Source organism: Bufo bufo, chromosome 1, assembly GCF_905171765.1.
Source record: "Bufo bufo chromosome 1, aBufBuf1.1, whole genome shotgun sequence".
Classification (NCBI taxonomy): domain Eukaryota; kingdom Metazoa; phylum Chordata; class Amphibia; order Anura; family Bufonidae; genus Bufo; species Bufo bufo.
The window spans coordinates 838,366,073-838,393,174 of record NC_053389.1 but is presented as its reverse complement, the minus strand read 5'-3'; the positions used below and the strand labels follow the sequence as shown (position 1 = coordinate 838,393,174).

The 27,102-nt window shown below is 48.4% G+C and overlaps 1 protein-coding gene across 2 annotated transcripts in view; it reads right to left on the bottom strand.

The window, feature by feature from the left end:
- TFR2 (transferrin receptor 2) overlaps nucleotides 1–27,102 on the bottom strand; it is an 82,292-nt gene that overhangs the window by 11,565 nt on the left and 43,625 nt on the right. For both annotated transcript variants that reach the window (XM_040415350.1, XM_040415351.1), the window contains exons 9-15: nucleotides 21,223–21,398; nucleotides 21,024–21,143; nucleotides 20,834–20,916; nucleotides 20,690–20,753; nucleotides 17,588–17,655; nucleotides 14,971–15,047; nucleotides 14,439–14,523 (exon numbers count right to left, since the gene is read on the bottom strand). In XM_040415350.1, coding sequence (XP_040271284.1) covers nucleotides 14,439–14,523; nucleotides 14,971–15,047; nucleotides 17,588–17,655; nucleotides 20,690–20,753; nucleotides 20,834–20,916; nucleotides 21,024–21,143; nucleotides 21,223–21,398 — 673 coding nt within the window. The remainder of the gene's footprint in view (nucleotides 1–14,438; nucleotides 14,524–14,970; nucleotides 15,048–17,587; nucleotides 17,656–20,689; nucleotides 20,754–20,833; nucleotides 20,917–21,023; nucleotides 21,144–21,222; nucleotides 21,399–27,102) is intronic.

Below are 27,102 nucleotides of genomic sequence, written 5' to 3'. Positions count from 1 at the left end.
GAGGAGTGTGTGTGAGGACGGTACAGGAATAGTAGATACAGGAGGAGGTGTAGTGTAGAGGAGTGTGTGTGAGGACGGTACAGGAATAGTAGATACAGGAGGAGGTGTAGTGTAGAGGAGTGTGTGTGAGGACAGTACAGGAATAGTAGATACAGGAGGAGGTGTAGTGTAGAGGAGTGTGTGTGAGGACGGTACAGGAATAGTAGATACAGGAGGAGGTGTAGTGTAGAGGAGTGTGTGTGAGGACGGTACAGGAATAGTAGATACAGGAGGAGGTGTAGTGTAGAGGAGTGTGTGTGAGGACGGTACAGGAATAGTAGATACAGGAGGTGTAGTGTAGAGGAGTGTGTGTGAGGACGGTACAGGAATAGTAGATACAGGAGGTGTAGTGTAGAGGAGTGTGTGTGAGGACGGTACAGGAATAGTAGATACAGGAGGAGGTGTAGTGTAGAGGAGTGTGTGTGAGGACAGTACAGGAATAGTAGATACAGGAGGAGGTGTAGTGTAGAGGAGTGTGTGTGAGGACGGTACAGGAATAGTAGATAGAGGAGGAGGTGTAGTGTAGAGGAGTGTGTGTGAGGACAGTACAGGAGTAGTAGATACAGGAGGTGTAGTGTAGAGGAGTGTGTGTGAGGACAGTACAGGAATAGTAGATACAGGAGGTGTAGTGTAGAGGAGTGTGTGTGAGGACGGTACAGGAATAGTAGATACAGGAGGTGTAGTGTAGAGGAGTGTGTGTGAGGACGGTACAGGAATAGTAGATACAGGAGGTGTAGTGTAGAGGAGTGTGTGTGAGGACGGTACAGGAATAGTAGATACAGGAGGTGTAGTGTAGAGGAGTGTGTGTGAGGACGGTACAGGAATAGTAGATACAGGAGGAGGTGTAGTGTAGAGGAGTGTGTGTGAGGACGGTACAGGAATAGTAGATACAGGAGGAGGTGTAGTGTAGAGGAGTGTGTGAGGACAGTAAGAGGATACAGGAGGAGGTGTAGTGTAGAGGAGTGTGTGTGAGGACGGTACAGGAATAGTAGATACAGGAGGAGGTGTAGTGTAGAGGAGTGTGTGTGAGGACGGTACAGGAATAGTAGATACAGGAGGAGGTGTAGTGTAGAGGAGTGTGTGTGAGGACAGTACAGGAATAGTAGATACAGGAGGAGGTGTAGTGTAGAGGAGTGTGTGTGAGGACGGTACAGGAATAGTAGATACAGGAGGTGTAGTGTAGAGGAGTGTGTGTGAGGACGGTACAGGAATAGTAGATACAGGAGGAGGTGTAGTGTAGAGGAGTGTGTGTGAGGACGGTACAGGAATAGTAGATACAGGAGGTGGTGTAGTGTAGAGGAGTGTGTGTGAGGACGGTACAGGAATAGTAGATACAGGAGGTGTAGTGTAGAGGAGTGTGTGTGAGGACGGTACAGGAATAGTAGATACAGGAGGTGTAGTGTAGAGGAGTGTGTGTGAGGACGGTACAGGAATAGTAGATACAGGAGGAGGTGTAGTGTAGAGGAGTGTGTGTGAGGACGGTACAGGAATAGTAGATACAGGAGGAGGTGTAGTGTAGAGGAGTGTGTGTGAGGACGGTACAGGAATAGTAGATACAGGAGGAGGTGTAGTGTAGAGGAGTGTGTGTGAGGACGGTACAGGAATAGTAGATAGAGGAGGAGGTGTAGTGTAGAGGAGTGTGTGTGAGGACAGTACAGGAGTAGTAGATACAGGAGGAGGTGTAGTGTAGAGGAGTGTGTGTGAGGACGGTACAGGAGTAGTAGATACAGGAGGAGGTGTAGTGTAGAGGAGTGTGTGTGAGGACAGTACAGGAATAGTAGATACAGGAGGAGGTGTAGTGTAGAGGAGTGTGTGTGAGGACGGTACAGGAATAGTAGATACAGGAGGAGGTGTAGTGTAGAGGAGTGTGTGTGAGGACGGTACAGGAATAGTAGATACAGGAGGAGGTGTAGTGTAGAGGAGTGTGTGTGAGGACGGTACAGGAATAGTAGATACAGGAGGAGGTGTAGTGTAGAGGAGTGTGTGTGAGGACGGTACAGGAATAGTAGATAGAGGAGGAGGTGTAGTGTAGAGGAGTGTGTGTGAGGACGGTACAGGAATAGTAGATACAGGAGGAGGTGTAGTGTAGAGGAGTGTGTGTGAGGACGGTACAGGAATAGTAGATACAGGAGGAGGTGTAGTGTAGAGGAGTGTGTGTGAGGACAGTACAGGAATAGTAGATACAGGAGGAGGTGTAGTGTAGAGGAGTGTGTGTGAGGACGGTACAGGAATAGTAGATACAGGAGGAGGTGTAGTGTAGAGGAGTGTGTGTGAGGACAGTACAGGAATAGTAGATACAGGAGGAGGTGTAGTGTAGAGGAGTGTGTGTGAGGACGGTACAGGAATAGTAGATACAGGAGGAGGTGTAGTGTAGAGGAGTGTGTGTGAGGACGGTACAGGAGTAGTAGATACAGGAGGAGGTGTAGTGTAGAGGAGTGTGTGTGAGGACAGTACAGGAATAGTAGATACAGGAGGAGGTGTAGTGTAGAGGAGTGTGTGTGAGGACGGTACAGGAATAGTAGATACAGGAGGAGGTGTAGTGTAGAGGAGTGTGTGTGAGGACAGTACAGGAATAGTAGATACAGGAGGAGGTGTAGTGTAGAGGAGTGTGTGTGAGGACGGTACAGGAATAGTAGATACAGGAGGAGGTGTAGTGTAGAGGAGTGTGTGTGAGGACGGTACAGGAGTAGTAGATACAGGAGGAGGTGTAGTGTAGAGGAGTGTGTGTGAGGACGGTACAGGAATAGTAGATACAGGAGGTGTAGTGTAGAGGAGTGTGTGTGAGGACGGTACAGGAATAGTAGATACAGGAGGAGGTGTAGTGTAGAGGAGTGTGTGTGAGGACGGTACAGGAGTAGTAGATACAGGAGGAGGTGTAGTGTAGAGGAGTGTGTGTGAGGACGGTACAGGAATAGTAGATACAGGAGGTGTAGTGTAGAGGAGTGTGTGTGAGGACAGTACAGGAATAGTAGATACAGGAGGAGGTGTAGTGTAGAGGAGTGTGTGTGAGGACGGTACAGGAGTAGTAGATACAGGAGGAGGTGTAGTGTAGAGGAGTGTGTGTGAGGACGGTACAGGAGTAGTAGATACAGGAGGAGGTGTAGTGTAGAGGAGTGTGTGTGAGGACGGTACAGGAGTAGTAGATACAGGAGGAGGTGTAGTGTAGAGGAGTGTGTGTGAGGACAGTACAGGAATAGTAGATACAGGAGGTGTAGTGTAGAGGAGTGTGTGTGAGGACGGTACAGGAATAGTAGATACAGGAGGTGTAGTGTAGAGGAGTGTGTGTGAGGACGGTACAGGAATAGTAGATACAGGAGGAGGTGTAGTGTAGAGGAGTGTGTGTGAGGACGGTACAGGAATAGTAGATAGAGGAGGAGGTGTAGTGTAGAGGAGTGTGTGTGAGGACGGTACAGGAATAGTAGATACAGGAGGAGGTGTAGTGTAGAGGAGTGTGTGTGAGGACGGTACAGGAATAGTAGATACAGGAGGTGTAGTGTAGAGGAGTGTGTGTGAGGACGGTACAGGAATAGTAGATACAGGAGGAGGTGTAGTGTAGAGGAGTGTGTGTGAGGACAGTACAGGAATAGTAGATACAGGAGGAGGTGTAGTGTAGAGGAGTGTGTGTGAGGACGGTACAGGAATAGTAGATACAGGAGGAGGTGTAGTGTAGAGGAGTGTGTGTGAGGACGGTACAGGAATAGTAGATACAGGAGGAGGTGTAGTGTAGAGGAGTGTGTGTGAGGACGGTACAGGAATAGTAGATACAGGAGGAGGTGTAGTGTAGAGGAGTGTGTGTGAGGACGGTACAGGAATAGTAGATACAGGAGGAGGTGTAGTGTAGAGGAGTGTGTGTGAGGACGGTACAGGAATAGTAGATACAGGAGGAGGTGTAGTGTAGAGGAGTGTGTGTGAGGACTGTACAGGAATAGTAGATACAGGAGGTGTAGTGTAGAGGAGTGTGTGTGAGGACGGTACAGGAATAGTAGATACAGGAGGTGTAGTGTAGAGGAGTGTGTGTGAGGACGATACAGGAATAGTAGATACAGGAGGAGGTGTAGTGTAGAGGAGTGTGTGTGAGGACGGTACAGGAATAATAGATACAGGAGGAGGTGTAGTGTAGAGGAGTGTGTGTGAGGACGGTACAGGAATAGTAGATACAGGAGGAGGTGTAGTGTAGAGGAGTGTGTGTGAGGACGGTACAGGAATAGTAGATACAGGAGATGTAGTGTAGAGGAGTGTGTGTGAGGACGGTACAGGAATAGTAGATACAGGAGGAGGTGTAGTGTAGAGGAGTGTGTGTGAGGACAGTACAGGAATAGTAGATACAGGAGGAGGTGTAGTGTAGAGGAGTGTGTGTGAGGACGGTACAGGAATAGTAGATACAGGAGGAGGTGTAGTGTAGAGGAGTGTGTGTGAGGACGGTACAGGAATAGTAGATACAGGAGGAGGTGTAGTGTAGAGGAGTGTGTGTGAGGACGGTACAGGAATAGTAGATACAGGAGGTGTAGTGTAGAGGAGTGTGTGTGAGGACGGTACAGGAATAGTAGATACAGGAGGAGGTGTAGTGTAGAGGAGTGTGTGTGAGGACTGTACAGGAATAGTAGATACAGGAGGTGTAGTGTAGAGGAGTGTGTGTGAGGACGGTACAGGAATAGTAGATACAGGAGGTGTAGTGTAGAGGAGTGTGTGTGAGGACGGTACAGGAATAGTAGATACAGGAGGAGGTGTAGTGTAGAGGAGTGTGTGTGAGGACGGTACAGGAATAGTAGATACAGGAGGAGGTGTAGTGTAGAGGAGTGTGTGTGAGGACGGTACAGGAATAGTAGATACAGGAGGAGGTGTAGTGTAGAGGAGTGTGTGTGAGGACGGTACAGGAATAGTAGATACAGGAGGTGTAGTGTAGAGGAGTGTGTGTGAGGACGGTACAGGAATAGTAGATACAGGAGGAGGTGTAGTGTAGAGGAGTGTGTGTGAGGACGGTACAGGAATAGTAGATACAGGAGGTGTAGTGTAGAGGAGTGTGTGTGAGGACGGTACAGGAATAGTAGGTACAGGAGGAGGTGTAGTGTAGAGGAGTGTGTGTGAGGACGGTACAGGAATAGTAGATACAGGAGGAGGTGTAGTGTAGAGGAGTGTGTGTGAGGACTGTACAGGAATAGTAGATACAGGAGGAGGTGTAGTGTAGAGGAGTGTGTGTGAGGACGGTACAGGAATAGTAGATACAGGAGGAGGTGTAGTGTAGAGGAGTGTGTGTGAGGACGGTACAGGAATAGTAGATACAGGAGGAGGTGTAGTGTAGAGGAGTGTGTGTGAGGACGGTACAGGAATAGTAGATACAGGAGGTGTAGTGTAGAGGAGTGTGTGTGAGGACGGTACAGGAATAGTAGATACAGGAGGTGTAGTGTAGAGGAGTGTGTGTGAGGACAGTACAGGAATAGTAGATACAGGAGGTGTAGTGTAGAGGAGTGTGTGTGAGGACAGTACAGGAATAGTAGATACAGGAGGTGTAGTGTAGAGGAGTGTGTGTGAGGACGGTACAGGAATAGTAGATACAGGAGGTGTAGTGTAGAGGAGTGTGTGTGAGGACGGTACAGGAATAGTAGATACAGGAGGAGGTGTAGTGTAGAGGAGTGTGTGTGAGGACGGTACAGGAATAGTAGATACAGGAGGAGGTGTAGTGTAGAGGAGTGTGTGTGAGGACGGTACAGGAATAGTAGATACAGGAGGAGGTGTAGTGTAGAGGAGTGTGTGTGAGGACAGTACAGGAATAGTAGATACAGGAGCAGGTGTAGTGTAGAGGAGTGTGTGTGAGGACGGTACAGGAATAGTAGATACAGGAGGAGGTGTAGTGTAGAGGAGTGTGTGTGAGGACAGTACAGGAATAGTAGATACAGGAGGTGTAGTGTAGAGGAGTGTGTGTGAGGACGGTACAGGAATAGTAGATACAGAAGGAGGTGTAGTGTAGAGGAGTGTGTGTGAGGACGGTACAGGAATAGTAGATACAGGAGGAGGTGTAGTGTAGAGGAGTGTGTGTGAGGACGGTACAGGAATAGTAGATACAGGAGGAGGTGTAGTGTAGAGGAGTGTGTGTGAGGACGGTACAGGAATAGTAGATACAGGAGGAGGTGTAGTGTAGAGGAGTGTGTGTGAGGACGGTACAGGAATAGTAGATACAGGAGGAGGTGTAGTGTAGAGGAGTGTGTGTGAGGACGGTACAGGAATAGTAGATACAGGAGGAGGTGTAGTGTAGAGGAGTGTGTGTGAGGACGGTACAGGAATAGTAGATACAGGAGGAGGTGTAGTGTAGAGGAGTGTGTGTGAGGACGGTACAGGAATAGTAGATACAGGAGGAGGTGTAGTGTAGAGGAGTGTGTGTGAGGACGGTACAGGAATAGTAGATACAGGAGGAGGTGTAGTGTAGAGGAGTGTGTGTGAGGACGGTACAGGAATAGTAGATACAGGAGATGTAGTGTAGAGGAGTGTGTGTGAGGACGGTACAGGAATAGTAGATACAGGAGGAGGTGTAGTGTAGAGGAGTGTGTGTGAGGACGGTACAGGAATAGTAGATACAGGAGGTGTAGTGTAGAGGAGTGTGTGTGAGGACGGTACAGGAATAGTAGATACAGGAGAAGGTGTAGTGTAGAGGAGTGTGTGTGAGGACGGTACAGGAATAGTAGATACAGGAGGAGGTGTAGTGTAGAGGAGTGTGTGTGAGGACGGTACAGGAATAGTAGATACAGGAGGTGTAGTGTAGAGGAGTGTGTGTGAGGACGGTACAGGAATAGTAGATACAGGAGGAGGTGTAGTGTAGAGGAGTGTGTGTGAGGACGGTACAGGAATAGTAGATACAGGAGGAGGTGTAGTGTAGAGGAGTGTGTGTGAGGAGGGTACAGGAATAGTAGATACAGGAGGTGGTGTAGTGTAGAGGAGTGTGTGTGAGGACGGTACAGGAATAGTAGATACAGGAGGAGGTGTAGTGTAGAGGAGTGTGTGTGAGGAGGGTACAGGAATAGTAGATACAGGAGAAGGTGTAGTGTAGAGGAGTGTGTGTGAGGACGGTACAGGAATAGTAGATACAGGAGGAGGTGTAGTGTAGAGGAGTGTGTGTGAGGACGGTACAGGAATAGTAGATACAGGAGGAGGTGTAGTGTAGAGGAGTGTGTGTGAGGACGGTACAGGAATAGTAGATACAGGAGGAGGTGTAGTGTAGAGGAGTGTGTGTGAGGACGGTACAGGAATAGTAGATACAGGAGGTGTAGTGTAGAGGAGTGTGTGTGAGGACGGTACAGGAATAGTAGATACAGGAGGAGGTGTAGTGTAGAGGAGTGTGTGTGAGGACAGTACAGGAATAGTAGATACAGGAGGAGGTGTAGTGTAGAGGAGTGTGTGTGAGGACAGTACAGGAATAGTAGATACAGGAGGTGTAGTGTAGAGGAGTGTGTGTGAGGACGGTACAGGAATAGTAGATACAGGAGGAGGTGTAGTGTAGAGGAGTGTGTGTGAGGACGGTACAGGAATAGTAGATACAGGAGGTGTAGTGTAGAGGAGTGTGTGTGAGGACGGTACAGGAATAGTAGATACAGGAGGTGTAGTGTAGAGGAGTGTGTGTGAGGACGGTACAGGAATAGTAGATACAGGAGGAGGTGTAGTGTAGAGGAGTGTGTGTGAGGACGGTACAGGAATAGTAGATACAGGAGGAGGTGTAGTGTAGAGGAGTGTGTGTGAGGACGGTACAGGAATAGTAGATACAGGAGGAGGTGTAGTGTAGAGGAGTGTGTGTGAGGACGGTACAGGAATAGTAGATACAGGAGGTGTAGTGTAGAGGAGTGTGTGTGAGGACGGTACAGGAATAGTAGATACAGGAGGAGGTGTAGTGTAGAGGAGTGTGTGTGAGGACAGTACAGGAATAGTAGATACAGGAGGTGTAGTGTAGAGGAGTGTGTGGGAGGACGGTACAGGAATAGTAGATACAGGAGGTGTAGTGTAGAGGAGTGTGTGTGAGGACGGTACAGGAATAGTAGATACAGGAGGAGGTGTAGTGTAGAGGAGTGTGTGTGAGGACAGTACAGGAATAGTAGATACAGGAGGAGTAGTGTAGTGTAGAGGAGTGTGTGTGAGGACGGTACAGGAATAGTAGATACAGGAGGTGTAGTGTAGAGGAGTGTGTGTGAGGACAGTACAGGAATAGTAGATACAGGAGGAGGTGTAGTGTAGAGGAGTGTGTGTGAGGACGGTACAGGAATAGTAGATACAGGAGGTGTAGTGTAGAGGAGTGTGTGTGAGGACGGTACAGGAATAGTAGATACAGGAGGAGGTGTAGTGTAGAGGAGTGTGTGTGAGGACAGTACAGGAATAGTAGATACAGGAGGTGTAGTGTAGAGGAGTGTGTGTGAGGACAGTACAGGAATAGTAGATACAGGAGGAGGTGTAGTGTAGAGGAGTGTGTGTGAGGACGGTACAGGAATAGTAGATACAGGAGGAGGTGTAGTGTAGAGGAGTGTGTGTGAGGACAGTACAGGAATAGTAGATACAGGAGGTGTAGTGTAGAGGAGTGTGTGTGAGGACGGTACAGGAATAGTAGATACAGGAGGAGGTGTAGTGTAGAGGAGTGTGTGTGAGGACGGTACAGGAATAGTAGATACAGGAGGTGTAGTGTAGAGGAGTGTGTGTGAGGACAGTACAGGAATAGTAGATACAGGAGGAGGTGTAGTGTAGAGGAGTGTGTGTGAGGACGGTACAGGAATAGTAGATACAGGAGGAGGTGTAGTGTAGAGGAGTGTGTGTGAGGACGGTACAGGAATAGTAGATACAGGAGGTGTAGTGTAGAGGAGTGTGTGTGAGGACGGTACAGGAATAGTAGATACAGGAGAAGGTGTAGTGTAGAGGAGTGTGTGTGAGGACGGTACAGGAATAGTAGATACAGGAGGAGGTGTAGTGTAGAGGAGTGTGTGTGAGGACAGTACAGGAATAGTAGATACAGGAGGTGTAGTGTAGAGGAGTGTGTGTGAGGACGGTACAGGAATAGTAGATACAGGAGGTGTAGTGTAGAGGAGTGTGTGTGAGGACAGTACAGGAATAGTAGATACAGGAGGTGTAGTGTAGAGGAGTGTGTGTGAGGACGGTACAGGAATAGTAGATACAGGAGGAGGTGTAGTGTAGAGGAGTGTGTGTGAGGACGGTACAGGAATAGTAGATACAGGAGGAGGTGTAGTGTAGAGGAGTGTGTGTGAGGACGGTACAGGAATAGTAGATACAGGAGGTGTAGTGTAGAGGAGTGTGTGTGAGGACAGTACAGGAATAGTAGATACAGGAGGTGTAGTGTAGAGGAGTGTGTGTGAGGACGGTACAGGAATAGTAGATACAGGAGGAGGTGTAGTGTAGAGGAGTGTGTGTGAGGACGGTACAGGAATAGTAGATACAGGAGGTGTAGTGTAGAGGAGTGTGTGTGAGGACGGTACAGGAATAGTAGATACAGGAGGAGGTGTAGTGTAGAGGAGTGTGTGTGAGGACGGTACAGGAATAGTAGATACAGGAGGTGTAGTGTAGAGGAGTGTGTGTGAGGACGGTACAGGAATAGTAGATACAGGAGAAGGTGTAGTGTAGAGGAGTGTGTGTGAGGACGGTACAGGAATAGTAGATACAGGAGGAGGTGTAGTGTAGAGGAGTGTGTGTGAGGACAGTACAGGAATAGTAGATACAGGAGGTGTAGTGTAGAGGAGTGTGTGTGAGGACGGTACAGGAATAGTAGATACAGGAGGAGGTGTAGTGTAGAGGAGTGTGTGTGAGGACGGTACAGGAATAGTAGATACAGGAGGAGGTGTAGTGTAGAGGAGTGTGTGTGAGGACGGTACAGGAATAGTAGATACAGGAGGTGTAGTGTAGAGGAGTGTGTGTGAGGACGGTACAGGAATAGTAGATACAGGAGGAGGTGTAGTGTAGAGGAGTGTGTGTGAGGACGGTACAGGAATAGTAGATACAGGAGGTGTAGTGTAGAGGAGTGTGTGTGAGGACGGTACAGGAATAGTAGATACAGGAGGAGGTGTAGTGTAGAGGAGTGTGTGTGAGGACGGTACAGGAATAGTAGATACAGGAGGAGGTGTAGTGTAGAGGAGTGTGTGTGAGGACGGTACAGGAATAGTAGATACAGGAGGAGGTGTAGTGTAGAGGAGTGTGTGTGAGGACGGTACAGGAATAGTAGATACAGGAGGTGTAGTGTAGAGGAGTGTGTGTGAGGACGGTACAGGAATAGTAGATACAGGAGGAGGTGTAGTGTAGAGGAGTGTGTGTGAGGACGGTACAGGAATAGTAGATACAGGAGGTGTAGTGTAGAGGAGTGTGTGTGAGGACGGTACAGGAATAGTAGATACAGGAGAAGGTGTAGTGTAGAGGAGTGTGTGTGAGGACGGTACAGGAATAGTAGATACAGGAGGAGGTGTAGTGTAGAGGAGTGTGTGTGAGGACAGTACAGGAATAGTAGATACAGGAGGTGTAGTGTAGAGGAGTGTGTGTGAGGACGGTACAGGAATAGTAGATACAGGAGGAGGTGTAGTGTAGAGGAGTGTGTGTGAGGACGGTACAGGAATAGTAGATACAGGAGGAGGTGTAGTGTAGAGGAGTGTGTGTGAGGACGGTACAGGAATAGTAGATACAGGAGAAGGTGTAGTGTAGAGGAGTGTGTGTGAGGACGGTACAGGAATAGTAGATACAGGAGGAGGTGTAGTGTAGAGGAGTGTGTGTGAGGACAGTACAGGAATAGTAGATACAGGAGGTGTAGTGTAGAGGAGTGTGTGTGAGGACGGTACAGGAATAGTAGATACAGGAGGAGGTGTAGTGTAGAGGAGTGTGTGTGAGGACGGTACAGGAATAGTAGATACAGGAGGAGGTGTAGTGTAGAGGAGTGTGTGTGAGGACGGTACAGGAATAGTAGATACAGGAGGTGTAGTGTAGAGGAGTGTGTGTGAGGACGGTACAGGAATAGTAGATACAGGAGGAGGTGTAGTGTAGAGGAGTGTGTGTGAGGACGGTACAGGAATAGTAGATACAGGAGGAGGTGTAGTGTAGAGGAGTGTGTGTGAGGACAGTACAGGAATAGTAGATACAGGAGGAGGTGTAGTGTAGAGGAGTGTGTGTGAGGACGGTACAGGAATAGTAGATACAGGAGGAGGTGTAGTGTAGAGGAGTGTGTGTGAGGACGGTACAGGAATAGTAGATACAGGAGGAGGTGTAGTGTAGAGGAGTGTGTGTGAGGACAGTACAGGAATAGTAGATACAGGAGGAGGTGTAGTGTAGAGGAGTGTGTGTGAGGACGGTACAGGAATAGTAGATACAGGAGGAGGTGTAGTGTAGAGGAGTGTGTGTGAGGACGGTACAGGAATAGTAGATACAGGAGGTGTAGTGTAGAGGAGTGTGTGTGAGGACAGTACAGGAATAGTAGATACAGGAGGTGTAGTGTAGAGGAGTGTGTGTGAGGACGGTACAGGAATAGTAGATACAGGAGGAGGTGTAGTGTAGAGGAGTGTGTGTGAGGACGGTACAGGAATAGTAGATACAGGAGGAGGTGTAGTGTAGAGGAGTGTGTGTGAGGACGGTACAGGAATAGTAGATACAGGAGGAGGTGTAGTGTAGAGGAGTGTGTGTGAGGACGGTACAGGAATAGTAGATACAGGAGGTGTAGTGTAGAGGAGTGTGTGTGAGGACGGTACAGGAATAGTAGATACAGGAGGAGGTGTAGTGTAGAGGAGTGTGTGTGAGGACAGTACAGGAATAGTAGATACAGGAGGAGGTGTAGTGTAGAGGAGTGTGTGTGAGGACGGTACAGGAATAGTAGATACAGGAGGAGGTGTAGTGTAGAGGAGTGTGTGTGAGGACGGTACAGGAATAGTAGATACAGGAGGAGGTGTAGTGTAGAGGAGTGTGTGTGAGGACGGTACAGGAATAGTAGATACAGGAGGAGGTGTAGTGTAGAGGAGTGTGTGTGAGGACGGTACAGGAATAGTAGATACAGGAGGAGGTGTAGTGTAGAGGAGTGTGTGTGAGGACGGTACAGGAATAGTAGATACAGGAGGTGTAGTGTAGAGGAGTGTGTGTGAGGACAGTACAGGAATAGTAGATACAGGAGGTGTAGTGTAGAGGAGTGTGTGTGAGGACGGTACAGGAATAGTAGATACAGGAGGAGGTGTAGTGTAGAGGAGTGTGTGTGAGGACGGTACAGGAATAGTAGATACAGGAGGTGTAGTGTAGAGGAGTGTGTGTGAGGACGGTACAGGAATAGTAGATACAGGAGGAGGTGTAGTGTAGAGGAGTGTGTGTGAGGACGGTACAGGAATAGTAGATACAGGAGGAGGTGTAGTGTAGAGGAGTGTGTGTGAGGACGGTACAGGAGTAGTAGATACAGGAGGAGGTGTAGTGTAGAGGAGTGTGTGTGAGGACAGTACAGGAATAGTAGATACAGGAGGAGGTGTAGTGTAGAGGAGTGTGTGTGAGGACGGTACAGGAATAGTAGATACAGGAGGAGGTGTAGTGTAGAGGAGTGTGTGTGAGGACGGTACAGGAATAGTAGATACAGGAGGAGGTGTAGTGTAGAGGAGTGTGTGTGAGGACGGTACAGGAATAGTAGATACAGGAGGAGGTGTAGTGTAGAGGAGTGTGTGTGAGGACGGTACAGAAATAGTAGATACAGGAGGAGGTGTAGTGTAGAGGAGTGTGTGTGAGGACGGTACAGGAATAGTAGATACAGGAGGTGTAGTGTAGAGGAGTGTGTGTGAGGACAGTACAGGAATAGTAGATACAGGAGGTGTAGTGTAGAGGAGTGTGTGTGAGGACAGTACAGGAATAGTAGATACAGGAGGTGTAGTGTAGAGGAGTGTGTGTGAGGACGGTACAGGAATAGTAGATACAGGAGGAGGTGTAGTGTAGAGGAGTGTGTGTGAGGACGGTACAGGAATAGTAGATACAGGAGGAGGTGTAGTGTAGAGGAGTGTGTGTGAGGACGGTACAGGAATAGTAGATACAGGAGGAGGTGTAGTGTAGAGGAGTGTGTGTGAGGACGGTACAGGAATAGTAGATACAGGAGGAGGTGTAGTGTAGAGGAGTGTGTGTGAGGACGGTACAGGAATAGTAGATACAGGAGGAGGTGTAGTGTAGAGGAGTGTGTGTGAGGACGGTACAGGAATAGTAGATACAGGAGGTGTAGTGTAGAGGAGTGTGTGTGAGGACGGTACAGGAATAGTAGATACAGGAGGTGTAGTGTAGAGGAGTGTGTGTGAGGACAGTACAGGAATAGTAGATACAGGAGGTGTAGTGTAGAGGAGTGTGTGTGAGGACAGTACAGGAATAGTAGATACAGGAGGTGTAGTGTAGAGGAGTGTGTGTGAGGACAGTACAGGAATAGTAGATACAGGAGGTGTAGTGTAGAGGAGTGTGTGTGAGGACGGTACAGGAATAGTAGATACAGGAGGAGGTGTAGTGTAGAGGAGTGTGTGTGAGGACGGTACAGGAATAGTAGATACAGGAGGAGGTGTAGTGTAGAGGAGTGTGTGTGAGGACGGTACAGGAATAGTAGATACAGGAGGAGGTGTAGTGTAGAGGAGTGTGTGTGAGGACGGTACAGGAATAGTAGATACAGGAGGAGGTGTAGTGTAGAGGAGTGTGTGTGAGGACGGTACAGGAATAGTAGATACAGGAGGAGGTGTAGTGTAGAGGAGTGTGTGTGAGGACTGTACAGGAATAGTAGATACAGGAGGAGGTGTAGTGTAGAGGAGTGTGTGTGAGGACAGTACAGGAATAGTAGATACAGGAGGTGTAGTGTAGAGGAGTGTGTGTGAGGACGGTACAGGAATAGTAGATACAGGAGGTGTAGTGTAGAGGAGTGTGTGTGAGGACGGTACAGGAATAGTAGATACAGGAGGAGGTGTAGTGTAGAGGAGTGTGTGTGAGGACGGTACAGGAATAGTAGATACAGGAGGAGGTGTAGTGTAGAGGAGTGTGTGTGAGGACAGTACAGGAATAGTAGATACAGGAGGAGGTGTTGTGTAGAGGAGTGTGTGTGAGGACGGTACAGGAATAGTAGATACAGGAGGAGGTGTAGTGTAGAGGAGTGTGTGTGAGGACGGTACAGGAATAGTAGATACAGGAGGAGGTGTAGTGTAGAGGAGTGTGTGTGAGGACGGTACAGGAATAGTAGATACAGGAGGAGGTGTAGTGTAGAGGAGTGTGTGTGAGGACGGTACAGGAATAGTAGATACAGGAGGTGTAGTGTAGAGGAGTGTGTGTGAGGACGGTACAGGAATAGTAGATACAGGAGGAGGTGTAGTGTAGAGGAGTGTGTGTGAGGACGGTACAGGAATAGTAGATACAGGAGGAGGTGTAGTGTAGAGGAGTGTGTGTGAGGACGGTCTTACCTCTATAAATGAGAACTCCAGTGCAGGAACTCCAGCAAACGCAGTAAAGGCGAAGGCGCTGCTGTCCTTCTTCAGGGGCGCGGTGCTGCAGATAAGGAAGCTCGTTATTACTATACTAATTGCCGACAGATGGAGCAGCTCAGTCTCCTACTTCTGGCCCTGACGCACATCCACTGCAGCCAACATCAGGGAGACTATACGAGGCTCCTAGGGATGATGACCAGTGTTGGTCTCCAGAGTGGCCATTCATGGACAGATTTCCCCTCTGACCGGTCAGTAGACATTCTGTAACTTATTAGGGTTTCCCTAGTTCATAATAGAGATTGGTTGAGTACTCTTTATGGGAAGCTCCAGGATCCGGCCAGTTAGGCCTTGAGCGCCATGTATAATACCTATGTAGGAGAGCACAGCGTGGTACAGTCTGCAGTCAGCAGGCCACGGACGTTCCACTTCTGGTGACGGCCCTGGTGTTTGGTGAGAGGATGTCTGTGGTCGGCTGCAATGACTTTACATGTGATACAGGCTTACTTACACTTCTGCTTTCCAGTTACTTCCTTTCATCTTCATGTAATCATAGATCGATTGCTTACTCTGGCGAGGATTATCAACCTGAAAGAGAGCAGAAGGACGGGTAAAGAGAAGAGGAGATGTATACAGAGTGCAGGGACACAGAGAAGAGGAGATGTATACAGAGTACAGGGACAGAGAGAAGAGGAGATGTATACAGAGTACAGGGACACAGAGAAGAGGAGATGTATACAGAGACACAGAGAAGAGGAGATGTATACAGAGACACAGAGAAGAGGAGATGTATACAGGGACACAGAGAAGAGGAGATGTATACAGAGACACAGAGAAGAGGAGATGTATACAGACTGCAGGGACACAGAGAGAAGAGGAGATGTATACAGAGTACAGGGACAGAGAGAAGAGGAGATGTATACAGAGTGCAGGGACACAGAGAAGAGGAGATGTATACAGAGTACAGGGACACAGAGAAGAAGAGATGTATACAGAGACACAGAGAAGAGGAGATGTATACAGACTGCAGGGACACAGAGAGAAGAGGAGATGTATACAGAGTGCAGGGACACAGAGAGAAGAGGAGATGTATACAGAGTACAGGGACAGAGAGAAGAGGAGATGTATACAGAGTACAGGGACAGAGAGAAGAGGAGATGTATACAGAGTACAGGGACAAAGAGAAGAGGAGATGTATACAGAGTACAGGGACAGAGAGAAGAGGAGATGTATACAGAGTACAGGGACACAGAGAGAAGAGGAGATGTATACAGAGTACAGGGACACAGAGAAGAAGAGATGTATACAGAGACACAGAGAAGAGGAGATGTATACAGACTGCTGGGACACAGAGAGAAGAGGAGATGTATACAGAGTACAGAGACACAGAGAGAAGAGGAGATGTATACAGAGTACAGGGACACAGAGAGAAGAGGAGATGTATACAGAGTACAGGGACAAAGAGAAGAGGAGATGTATACAGAGCACAGGGACAGAGAGAAGAGGAGATGTATACAGAGTACAGGGACACAGAGAGAAGAGGAGATGTATACAGAGTACAGGGACACAGAGAAGAAGAGATGTATACAGAGACACAGAGAAGAGGAGATGTATACAGACTGCAGGGACACAGAGAGAAGAGGAGATGCATACAGAGTACAGGGACACAGAGAGAAGAGGAGATGTATACAGAGTACAGGGACACAGAGAGAAGAGGAGATGTATACAGAGTACAGGGACACAGAGAAGAAGAGATGTATACAGAGACACAGAGAAGAGGAGATGTATACAGACTGCAGGGACACAGAGAGAAGAGGACATGTATACAGAGTGCAGGGACACAGAGAGAAGAGGAGATGTATACAGAGTACAGGGACACAGAAAGAAGAGGATATGTATACAGAGTACAGGGACACATAGAGAAGAGGAGATGTATACAGAGTACAGGGACACAGAGAAGAGGAGATGTATACAGAGTGCAGGGACACAGAGAGAAGAGGAGATGTATACAGAGTGCAGGGACAGAGAGAAGAGGAGATGTATACAGAGTACAGGGACAGAGAGAAGAGGAGATGTATACAGAGTACAGGGACAGAGAGAAGAGGAGATGTATACAGAGTACAGGGACAAAGAGAAGAGGAGATGTATACAGAGTACAGGGACAGAGAGAAGAGATGTATACAGAGTACAGGGACACAGAGAGAAGAGGAGATGTATACAGAGTACAGGGACACAGAGAGAAGAGGAGATGTATACAGAGTGCAGGGACACAGAGAGAAGAGGAGATGTATACAGAGTACAGGGACACAGAGAGAAGAGGAGATGTATACAGAGTGCAGGGACAGAGAGAGAAGAGGAGATGTATACAGAGTGCAGAGACACAGAGAGAAGAGGAGATGTATACAGAGTACAGGGACACAGAGAGAAGAGGAGATGTATACAGAGTGCAGAGACACAGAGAAGAGGAGATGTATACAGAGTGCAGGGTCACAGAGAGAAGAGGAGATGTATACAGAGTGCAGGGACACAGAGAGAAGAGGAGATGTATACAGAGTACAGGAGCACAGAGAGAAGAGGAGATGTATACAGAGTGCGGGGACACAGAGAGAAGAGGAGATGTATACAGAGTGCAGAGACACAGAGAGAAGAGGAGATGTATACAGAGTGCAGAGACACAGAGAAGAGGAGATGTATACAGAGTGCAGGGTCACAGAGAGAAGAGGAGATGTATACAGAGTGCAGGGTCACAGAGAGAAGAGGAGATGTATACAGAGTGCAGGGACACAGAGAGAAGAGGAGATGTATACAGAGTACAGGGACACAGAGAGAAGAGGAGATGTATACAGAGCACAGGGACATGTACAGATGAGGCAGTTGGAGGATGGCAGACCACCCTGTCTAGCTGTACTCTAATAGAGCAGGGCTGCAGAGTAAATCATGGAGGAGTATAGGGAAGTGAAGGATCTCAGTCATTCTTATAGACATTGCTGGTAGGCTACAGTCAGTGTTTTAGAGCTGCAGTGTAAAGTATGGGGCATTTAGACTTAATGATCAGGTTGGTTAGGGAGCGACCCCATTCCCCCCGGTAGCAGGGTCACCGTGGCGAGGATGGTGCAGTGCACACCTACCTGCTTGATTATGTTCTCTATCAGGTTAATGAACAGCGGACTGGTTTTCGCAAGAAAGTTTTCATCACCTAAAAATGTACAAAATAAAACATCTTGATTGTCACAAAAAGGTCTGTAGGAAATCATGATAGTGCTTCGATCTCTGCTTGCTTTCAGTGAATGCTCACACGCATTGCTTACATTGAATGCCTGAGAACCCAACCTGACCTAATACTTCTCACAGCTGAAGGTTTGTTACAGTGTATTAGTATGAAGTAAAGAACAATTCTCCTTACAATTTAGATATTTTGCTACAATGTATAGTCATGTGAAAAAGTAAGTACCCCCTGTAATGTACAGTTGACTTTGTAATAATTCATTAAACCACAACATTTCAACCCCCTGCTTTACACTGCTGATAGTAGCTTGTTCTGCTAAAATGCTCTATGTGGTTCTCAGATGTCTTGTGGTTCTGTAGCCACATAGTTATCTCCACCATGCTTTATACTGCAGGTTTCAGTTTAGTCTGGTGAAACTATGTCTGCAATTCTCACGTCTTCTATTTCTGTGGCCACATACAGTAACTATCTCCTCCACCATGCTTTATACTGCAGGTATCAGCTTCTACTGATGCATTGCTGTATGTGGTTCTACAGTTATCAGGTTCTCCTGGTCCTCTGGTCACATTACAGCCTCATCTGTACACTGCACGGTGTTGTGCCGTCTTGCTGTGTCCTAGGTGTTCATCGGTAATCTTTCATCTATCCCTTAATTTCCTCCTGGCTGGCGGTGGTCTCCTCCTGGAACCCCCATGTAGATGTCATGTGTTGCCTCAGTAGTGCTGAGATTTTCCTGGAGGTCTAGGATGAAGTTCTGGGCTTCTCAGGTATGTCTTTCAGTATCTTGGGTTCTCCAGCTGACCCTTCTGGACAGTGGTGGTCTCCTCCTGCTTGTGCCCCTCAAGGAGATCTTATGTATGCTCCTCTCTCTAATGGTCATCTCCTGCACTGTGACCTCACTAGTGTTAAGAGCTTCCTGTAGGTCCAGTGATTAAGTTTTTTGCTTTTTAGAGGTGCCTTCCTGCATGCTGTGTTCTCCAACAGACCCTTCTGAACAGTGGTTGTCTCTTTATGCTGGCTCCCGCCATGTAGATGGCATGTATGAGAGCTCTCTATAATGGTGTCCTCCTGCACTGTGACCTCAGTAGTGGTGAGAGCTTCCTGTAGATCCCAGGTGAAGTATCCAGTTTATTAGAGACGTCCTCCAGAATCTTGTGTTCTCTGTTTGACTCTGTTGAATAGTGGTGTCCTTCTCCTGGTGCCCCTATGTAGATGACATGTACGAGACCTCTCTCTAATGGTGTCCTCCTGCACTGTGACCTCAGTAGTGGTGAGTGCTTCCTGTAGATCCCAGGTGAAGTGTTTGGTTTCTTGACGTCCTCCAGCATCTTGTGTTCTCTGTCTGACTCTCTTGGACAGTGGTGTCCTTCTCCTGGTGCTCCCTTTGTAGATGACATGTATGAGACCTATCTCTAATGGTGTCCTCCTGCACTGTGACCTCAGTAGTGGTGAGAGCTTCCTGTAGATCCCAGGTGAAGTCTTTGGTTTATTGACGTCCTCCAGCATCTTGTGTTCTCTGTCTGACTCTCTTGGACAGTGGTGTCCTCCTCCTGGTGCCCCTATGTAGATGACATGTATGAGACCTCTCTCTAATGGTGTCCTCCTGCACTGTGACCTCAGTAGTGGTGAGAGCTTCCTTTACATCCGAGGTGAAGTCTTTGGTTTCTTAGAGACGTCCTCCAGCATCTTGTGTTCTCTGTCTGACTCTTTTGGACAGTGGTGTCCTTCTCCTGGTGCTCCCTTTGTAGATGACATGTATGAGACCTATCTCTAATGGTGTCCTCCTGCACTGTGACCTCAGTAGTGGTGAGAGCTTCCTGTAGATCCCAGGTGAAGTCTTTGGTTTCTTGACGTCCTCCAGCATCTTGTGTTCTCTGTCTGACTCTCTTGGACAGTGGTGTCCTCCTCCTGGTGCCCCTATGTAGATGACATGTATGAGACCTCTCTCTAATGGTGTCCTCCTGCACTGTGACTTCAGTAGTGGTGAGAGCTTCCTGTAGATCCCAGGTGAAGTCTTTGGTTTCTTAGAGACGTCCTCCAGCATCGTGTTCTCTGTCTGACTCTCTTGGACAGTGGTGTCCTCCTCCTGGTGCTCCCTTTGTAGATGACATGTATGAGACCTATCTCTAATGGTGTCCTCCTGCACTGTGACCTCAGTAGTGGTTAGAGCTTCCTGTAGATCCGAGGTGAAGTCTTTGGTTTCTTAGAGACGTCCTCCAGCATCTTGTGTTCTCTGTCTGACTCTCTTGGACAGTGGTGTCCTCCTCCTGGTGCTCCCTTTGTAGATGACATGTATGAGACCTATCTCTAATGGTGTCCTCCTGCACTGTGACCTCAGTAGTGGTTAGAGCTTCCTGTAGATCCGAGGTGAAGTCTTTGGTTTCTTAGAGACGTCCTCCAGCATCTTGTGTTCTCTGTCTGACTCTCTTGGACAGTGGTGTCCTTCTCCTGGTGCTCCCTTTGTAGATGACATGTATGAGACCTATCTCTAATGGTGTCCTCCTGCACTGTGACCTCAGTAGTGGTGAGAGCTTCCTGTAGATCCCAGGTGAAGTCTTTGGTTTATTGACGTCCTCCAGCATCTTGTGTTCTCTGTCTGACTCTCTTGGACAGTGGTGTCCTTCTCCTGGTGCCCCTATGTAGATGACATGTATGAGACCTCTCTCTAATGGTGTCCTCCTGCACCGTGACCTCAGTAGTGGTGAGAGCTTTCTGTAGATCCGAGGTGAAGTCTCCAGTTTGTTAGAGACGTCTTCCAACATCTTGTGTTCTCCGGGTAGTCTTGCAAGGATAGCCTGCTGTGGAGTCTTCTGCTCCTGTAGATGATGGTCTGGACACCTGTGAGCAGGGTTAGGTCAGGATGGATTTTTAGACTCTGGACGTAAGCAATTAATGTACCCATTTGCTAACAGCAAGCAGAGATCTTGAAAACAGTGAGAAATAAAACCCAAATTAGATTTACTGACAAAAGACAGGAGGACTCTTCTCGGAGTCACAGCATTACCTAATACCGGGGTGTCCAGGCTCATGTAGGCAGCGGCTTTGAGGTGCAGCATGCTGAGGTACCCCTGAAATATAAAGCCATGGTGACGGTTACTGGCCTCTACCTGATGAGGCGGAGGCCGAGTCCCCTATAATAATATAATACCTCCAGCCACTCCGTAGCTCCGATGCTGCCAAAGTCTCCTCCGTCCCAGCTGACAAACAGGATGGTGCGGCGGGGCTGGAAGCCTGGAACACACAGACGCGTCACGTTGGATGTCGCCCTCTGCAGCTCTACTACAAGGTCAGCTCTGCTATTCTGACCCCACACACAGCCTTATCCTTCCCTCACTCACCATTGTGCACCATCATGGTCATAGTACGGGCCAGCTCTAGTAAGATGGCAGTGCCCACTCCAGACTTGGCAGCACCTGGGCCCCAGGAATCCCGCTGGGCTCCTACCACAATGTAGTGCTCTAGGGACACACATAATATACATGAGTTAGTGTGGGCACGGGCGTAGATGCCAGGGGGCGGGGGGTGTAATGTACTCACCAGGCTCAGAACGCCCAGTGATGCTCCCAAACACATTGTGCAGCTCCACGCTCACAGGCTCGTTGCTCACCTTGAGCTGAACCTTGTGACTCGAAGTGGTCATTGTGGGGCCCACGCCGTGAGACAGGAAGTCCGCAGCCCTCCAGGAATCGGGGATAGTAGGGCCCGATAGTCTCCTGCACAAATGTCAGAAACTTCTCAAATGGGCTTACACTCCACTCACATCCAGAGCTGCATTTACATTTGCTTTTTTTTTTTTTCATGTATTGTTCTCCAGTCACATTTAAAGCTGCATTTACATTTTTTGTTTATTTTTTTGATATTATATTCCAGTCACATCCAGAGCTGCATTTACATTTTGTTTTTGTTATTTTTTATATATTATATTCCAGTCACATCCAGAGCTGCACATACAACCTGTTTTGTGTTATTTCATGTATTACACTTGTTCATTGCTCTCAGTAAAAGAAACACAATCAGAGACTTACAGGTCGGAGACCTTCTAATGGTAAACAGAAGAATGATCCCTGACAACTCCGCTCTCTGTATCAGGCGTAATCCAAGAGTGTCAGAAGAGAGAGCAACATGTGTACAGAGCGGAGGAATAGATCAGAGGGAGCTCAGGAAGTTGTTGGACGCAGTCATGTCTCGTTGGGGGTCTCCATGTAGTCATGTCCTGTTGGGGGTCTCTGTGTAGTCATGTCCTGTTGGGGGTCTCTATGTAGTCATGTCCTGTTGGGGGTCTCTATGTAGTCATGTCCTGTTGGGGGTCTCTATGTAGTCATGTCCTGTTGGGGGTCTCAGTGTAGTCATGTCCTGTTGGGGGTCTCTATGTAGTCATGTCCTCTTGGGGGTCTCTATGTAGTCCTGTTGGGGTCTCTATGTAGTCATTTCCTGTTGGGTGTCTCAGTGTAGTCATGACCTGTTGGGGGTCTCAGTGTAGTCATGACCTGTTGGGGCTCTCTATGTAGTCCTGTTGGGGGTCTCTATGTAGTCATGACCTGTTGGGGGTCTCAGTGTAATCATATCCTGTTGGGGGTCTCTATGTAGTCATGTCCTGTTGGGGGTCTCAGTGTAGTCATGTCCTGTTGGGGGTCTCTATGTAGTCATATCCTGTTGGGGGTCTCTATGTAGTCATGTCCTGGTGGGGGTCTCTATGTAGTCATGTCCTGGTGGGGGTCTCTATGTAGTCATGACCTGTTGGGGGTCTCAGTGTAGTCATGTCCTGTTGGGGGTCTCAGTGTAGTCATGTCCTGTTGGGAGTCTCAGTGTAGTCATATCCTGTTGGGGGGTCTCTATGTAGTCATGTCCTGTTGGGGGTCTCTATGTAGTCATGTCCTGTTGGGGGTCTCTATGTAGTCATATCCTGTTGGGGGTCTCTATGTAGTCATATCCTGTTGGGGGTCTCTATGTAGTCATATCCTGTTGGGGGTCTCTATGTAGTCATGTCCTGGTGGGGGTCTTTATGTAGTCATGTCCTGTTGGGGGTCTCTATGTAGTCATGTCCTGTTTGGGGTCTCTATGTAGTCATGTCCTGTTGGGGGTCTCTATGTATTCATGTCCTGTTGGGGGTCTCTATGTATTCATGTCCTGTTGGGGGTCTCTGTGTAGTCCTGTTGGGGTCTCTATATAGTCATGTCCTGTTGGGGGTCTCAGTGTAGTCGTGTCCTGTTGGGGGTCTCAGTGTAGTCATGACCTGTTGGGGGTCTCAGTGTAGTCACATCCTGTTGGGGGTCACTATGTAGTCATGACCTGTTGGGTGTCTCTATGTAGTCATGTCCTGTTTAGGGTCTCTATGTAGTCATGTCCTGTTGGGGGTCTCTATGTATTCATGTCCTGTTGGGGGTCTCTATGTAGTCCTGTTGGGGTCTCTATATAGTCATGTCCTGTTGGGGGTCTCAGTGTAGTCATGTCCTGTTGGGAGTCTCAGTGTAGTCATGACCTGTTGGAGGTCTCAGTGTAGTCACATCCTGTTGGGGGTCTCTATGTAGTCATGACCTGTTGGGTGTCTCTATGTAGTCATATCCTGTTGGGTGTCTCTATGTAGTCATATCCGGTTGGGGTCTCTATGTAGTCATATCCGGTTGGGGTCTCTATGTAGTCATGTCCTGTTGGGGGTCTCTATGTAGTCATGTCCTGTTGGAGGTCTCTATGTAGTCATGTCCTGTTGGGGGTCTCTATGTAGTCATATCATGTTGGGGGTCTCTATGTATTCATGTCCTGTTGGGGGTCTCTATGTAGTCATGTCCTGTTGTGGGTCTCTATGTAGTCATATCCTGTTGGGGTCTCTATGTAGTCATGACCTGTTGGGTGTCTCTATGTAGTCATATCCGGTTGGGGTCTCTATGTAGTCATGTCCTGTTGGGTGTCTCTATGTAGTCATATCCTGTTGGGGTCTCTATGTAGTCATGACCTGTTGGGGGTCTCAGTGTAATCATATCCTGTTGGGGGTCTCTATGTAGTCATGTCCTGTTGGGGGTCTCAGTGTAGTTATGACCTGTTGGGGGTCTCAGTGTAGTCATGACCTGTTGGGGGTCTCTATGTAGTCATGACCTGTTGGGTGTCTCTATGTAGTCATATCCTGTTGGGTGTCTCTATGTAGTCATATCCGGTTGGGGTCTCTATGTAGTCATATCCGGTTGGGGTCTCTATGTAGTCATGTCCTGTTGGGGGTCTCTATGTAGTCATGTCCTGTTGGGGGTCTCTATGTAGTCATGTCCTGTTGGGGGTCTCTATGTAGTCATATCCTGTTGGGGGTCTCTATGTATTCATGTCCTGTTGGGGGTCTCTATGTAGTCATGTCCTGTTGGGGGTCTCTATGTAGTCATATCCTGTTGGGGTCTCTATGTAGTCATGACCTGTTGGGTGTCTCTATGTAGTCATATCCGGTTGGGGTCTCTATGTAGTCATGTCCTGTTGGGTGTCTCTATGTAGTCATATCCTGTTGGGGTCTCTATGTAGTCATGACCTGTTGGGGGTCTCAGTGTAATCATATCCTGTTGGGGGTCTCTATGTAGTCATGTCCTGTTGGGGGTCTCAGTGTAGTTATGACCTGTTGGGGGTCTCAGTGTAGTCATGACCTGTTGGGGGCCGCTATGTAGTCATGTCCTGTTGGGGGTCTCTATGTAGTCAGGTCCTGTTGGGGGTCTCTATGTAGTCATATCCTGTTGGGGGTCTCTATGTAGTCAGGTCCTGTTGGGGGTCTTTATGTAGTCATGTCCTGTTGGGGGTCTCTATGTATTCATGTCCTGTTGGGGGTCTCAGTGTAGTCATATCCTGTTGGGGGGTCTCTATGTAGTCACGTCCTCTCGGGGGTCTCTATGTAGTCATATCCTGTTGGGGGTCTCTATGTAGTCATGTCCTGTTGGGGGTCTCTATGTAGTCATATCCTGTTGGGGGTCTCTATGTAGTCATGTCCTGGTGGGGGTCTTTATGTAGTCATGTCCTGTTGGGGGTCTCTATGTAGTCATGTCCTGTTTGGGGTCTCTATGTAGTCATGTCCTGTTGGGGGTCTCTATGTATTCATGTCCTGTTGGGGGTCTCTATGTATTCATGTCCTGTTGGGGGTCTCTGTGTAGTCCTGTTGGGGTCTCTATATAGTCATGTCCTGTTGGGGGTCTCAGTGTAGTCATGACCTGTTGGGGGTCTCAGTGTAGTCACATCCTGTTGGGGGTCACTATGTAGTCATGACCTGTTGGGTGTCTCTATGTAGTCATGTCCTGTTTAGGGTCTCTATGTAGTCATGTCCTGTTGGGGGTCTCTATGTATTCATGTCCTGTTGGGGGTCTCTATGTAGTCCTGTTGGGGTCTCTATATAGTCATGTCCTGTTGGGGGTCTCAGTGTAGTCATGTCCTGTTGGGAGTCTCAGTGTAGTCATGACCTGTTGGAGGTCTCAGTGTAGTCACATCCTGTTGGGGGTCTCTATGTAGTCATGACCTGTTGGGTGTCTCTATGTAGTCATATCCTGTTGGGTGTCTCTATGTAGTCATGTCCTGTTGGGGGTCTCTATGTAGTCATGTCCTGTTGGGGGTCTCTATGTAGTCATGTCCTGTTGGGGGTCTCTATGTAGTCATATCCTGTTGGGGGTCTCTATGTATTCATGTCCTGTTGGGGGTCTCTATGTAGTCATGTCCTGTTGTGGGTCTCTATGTAGTCATATCCTGTTGGGGTCTCTATGTAGTCATGACCTGTTGGGTGTCTCTATGTAGTCATATCCGGTTGGGGTCTCTATGTAGTCATGTCCTGTTGGGTGTCTCTATGTAGTCATATCCTGTTGGGGTCTCTATGTAGTCATGACCTGTTGGGGGTCTCAGTGTAATCATATCCTGTTGGGGGTCTCTATGTAGTCATGTCCTGTTGGGGGTCTCAGTGTAGTTATGACCTGTTGGGGGTCTCAGTGTAGTCATGACCTGTTGGGGGTCTCTATGTAGTCATGACCTGTTGGGTGTCTCTATGTAGGCACCCGGAATAAATTCCACCTTCTGCACCTTTTTTGGACGTGCTGTCTCCATTTTTTATTTTTCTGGATCTCTTCAAATTGCTGTACTAGGGGCTTTTTACCACCCCTCCTGGAGACGAGCACCCGACACATCACCACTTAGGAGTGCTGTCCACCCACATTTTTGCTATTGGGTGTCTCTATGTAGTCATATCCTGTTGGGTGTCTCTATGTAGTCATATCCGGTTGGGGTCTCTATGTAGTCATATCCGGTTGGGGTCTCTATGTAGTCATGTCCTGTTGGGGGTCTCTATGTAGTCATGTCCTGTTGGGGGTCTCTATGTAGTCATGTCCTGTTGGGGGTCTTTATGTAGTCATGTCCTGTTGGGGGTCTCTATGTATTCATGTCCTGTTGGGGGTCTCAGTGTAGTCATATCCTGTTGGGGGGTCTCTATGTAGTCACGTCCTCTCGGGGGTCTCTATGTAGTCAGGTCCTCTCGGGGGTCTCTATGTAGTCAGGTCCTGTTGGGGGTCTCTATGTAGTCATATCCTGTTGGGGGTCTCTATGTAGTCAGGTCCTGTTGGGGGTCTTTATGTAGTCATGTCCTGTTGGGGGTCTCTATGTATTCATGTCCTGTTTGGGGTCTCAGTGTAGTCATATCCTGTTGGGGGGTCTCTATGTAGTCACGTCCTCTCGGGGGTCTCTATGTAGTCAGGTCCTGTTGGGGGTCTCTATGTAGTCATATCCTGTTGGGGGTCTCTATGTAGTCAGGTCCTGTTGGGGGTTTTTATGTAGTCATGTCCTGTTGGGGGTCTCTATGTATTCATGTCCTGTTGGGGGTCTCCGTGTAGTCATATCCTGTTGGGGGGTCTCTATGTAGTCACGTCCTCTCGGGGGTCTCATTGTAGTCATACTGCTTAGCATTGTTTGTCCAGGACTCAATAAAGAACATGAAAGTGAAAAGGGAATTGCACCTCATAAAGAGCCCGAAGAAATAGTGACTCCAAGATCAGAACTGAATGTGTCCCAAGGATCTAAAGAGTCTTCTCCAGAGATAGTGGGTGGGCACCAGAGATAGTGGGCGGCTCCAGAGATGGTGGGCGGCTCCAGAGATAGTGGGCGGCTCCAGGGATAGTGGGCGGCTCCAGAGATAGTGAGTAGACACCAGAGATAGTGGGTGGGCACCAGAGATAGTGGGCGGCTCCAGAGATAGTGGGTAGACACCAGAGATAGTGGGCGGCTCCAGAGATAGTGGGGCGGCTCCAGAGATAGTGGGCGGCTCCAGAGATAGTGGGCGGCTCCAGAGATAGTGGGCGGCTCTAGAGATAGTGGGCGGCTCCAGAGATAGTGGGCGGCTCCAGAGATAGTGGGCGGCTCCAGAGATAGTGGCCGGCTCCAGAGATAGTGGGCGGCTCCAGAGATAGTGGGCGGCTCCAGAGA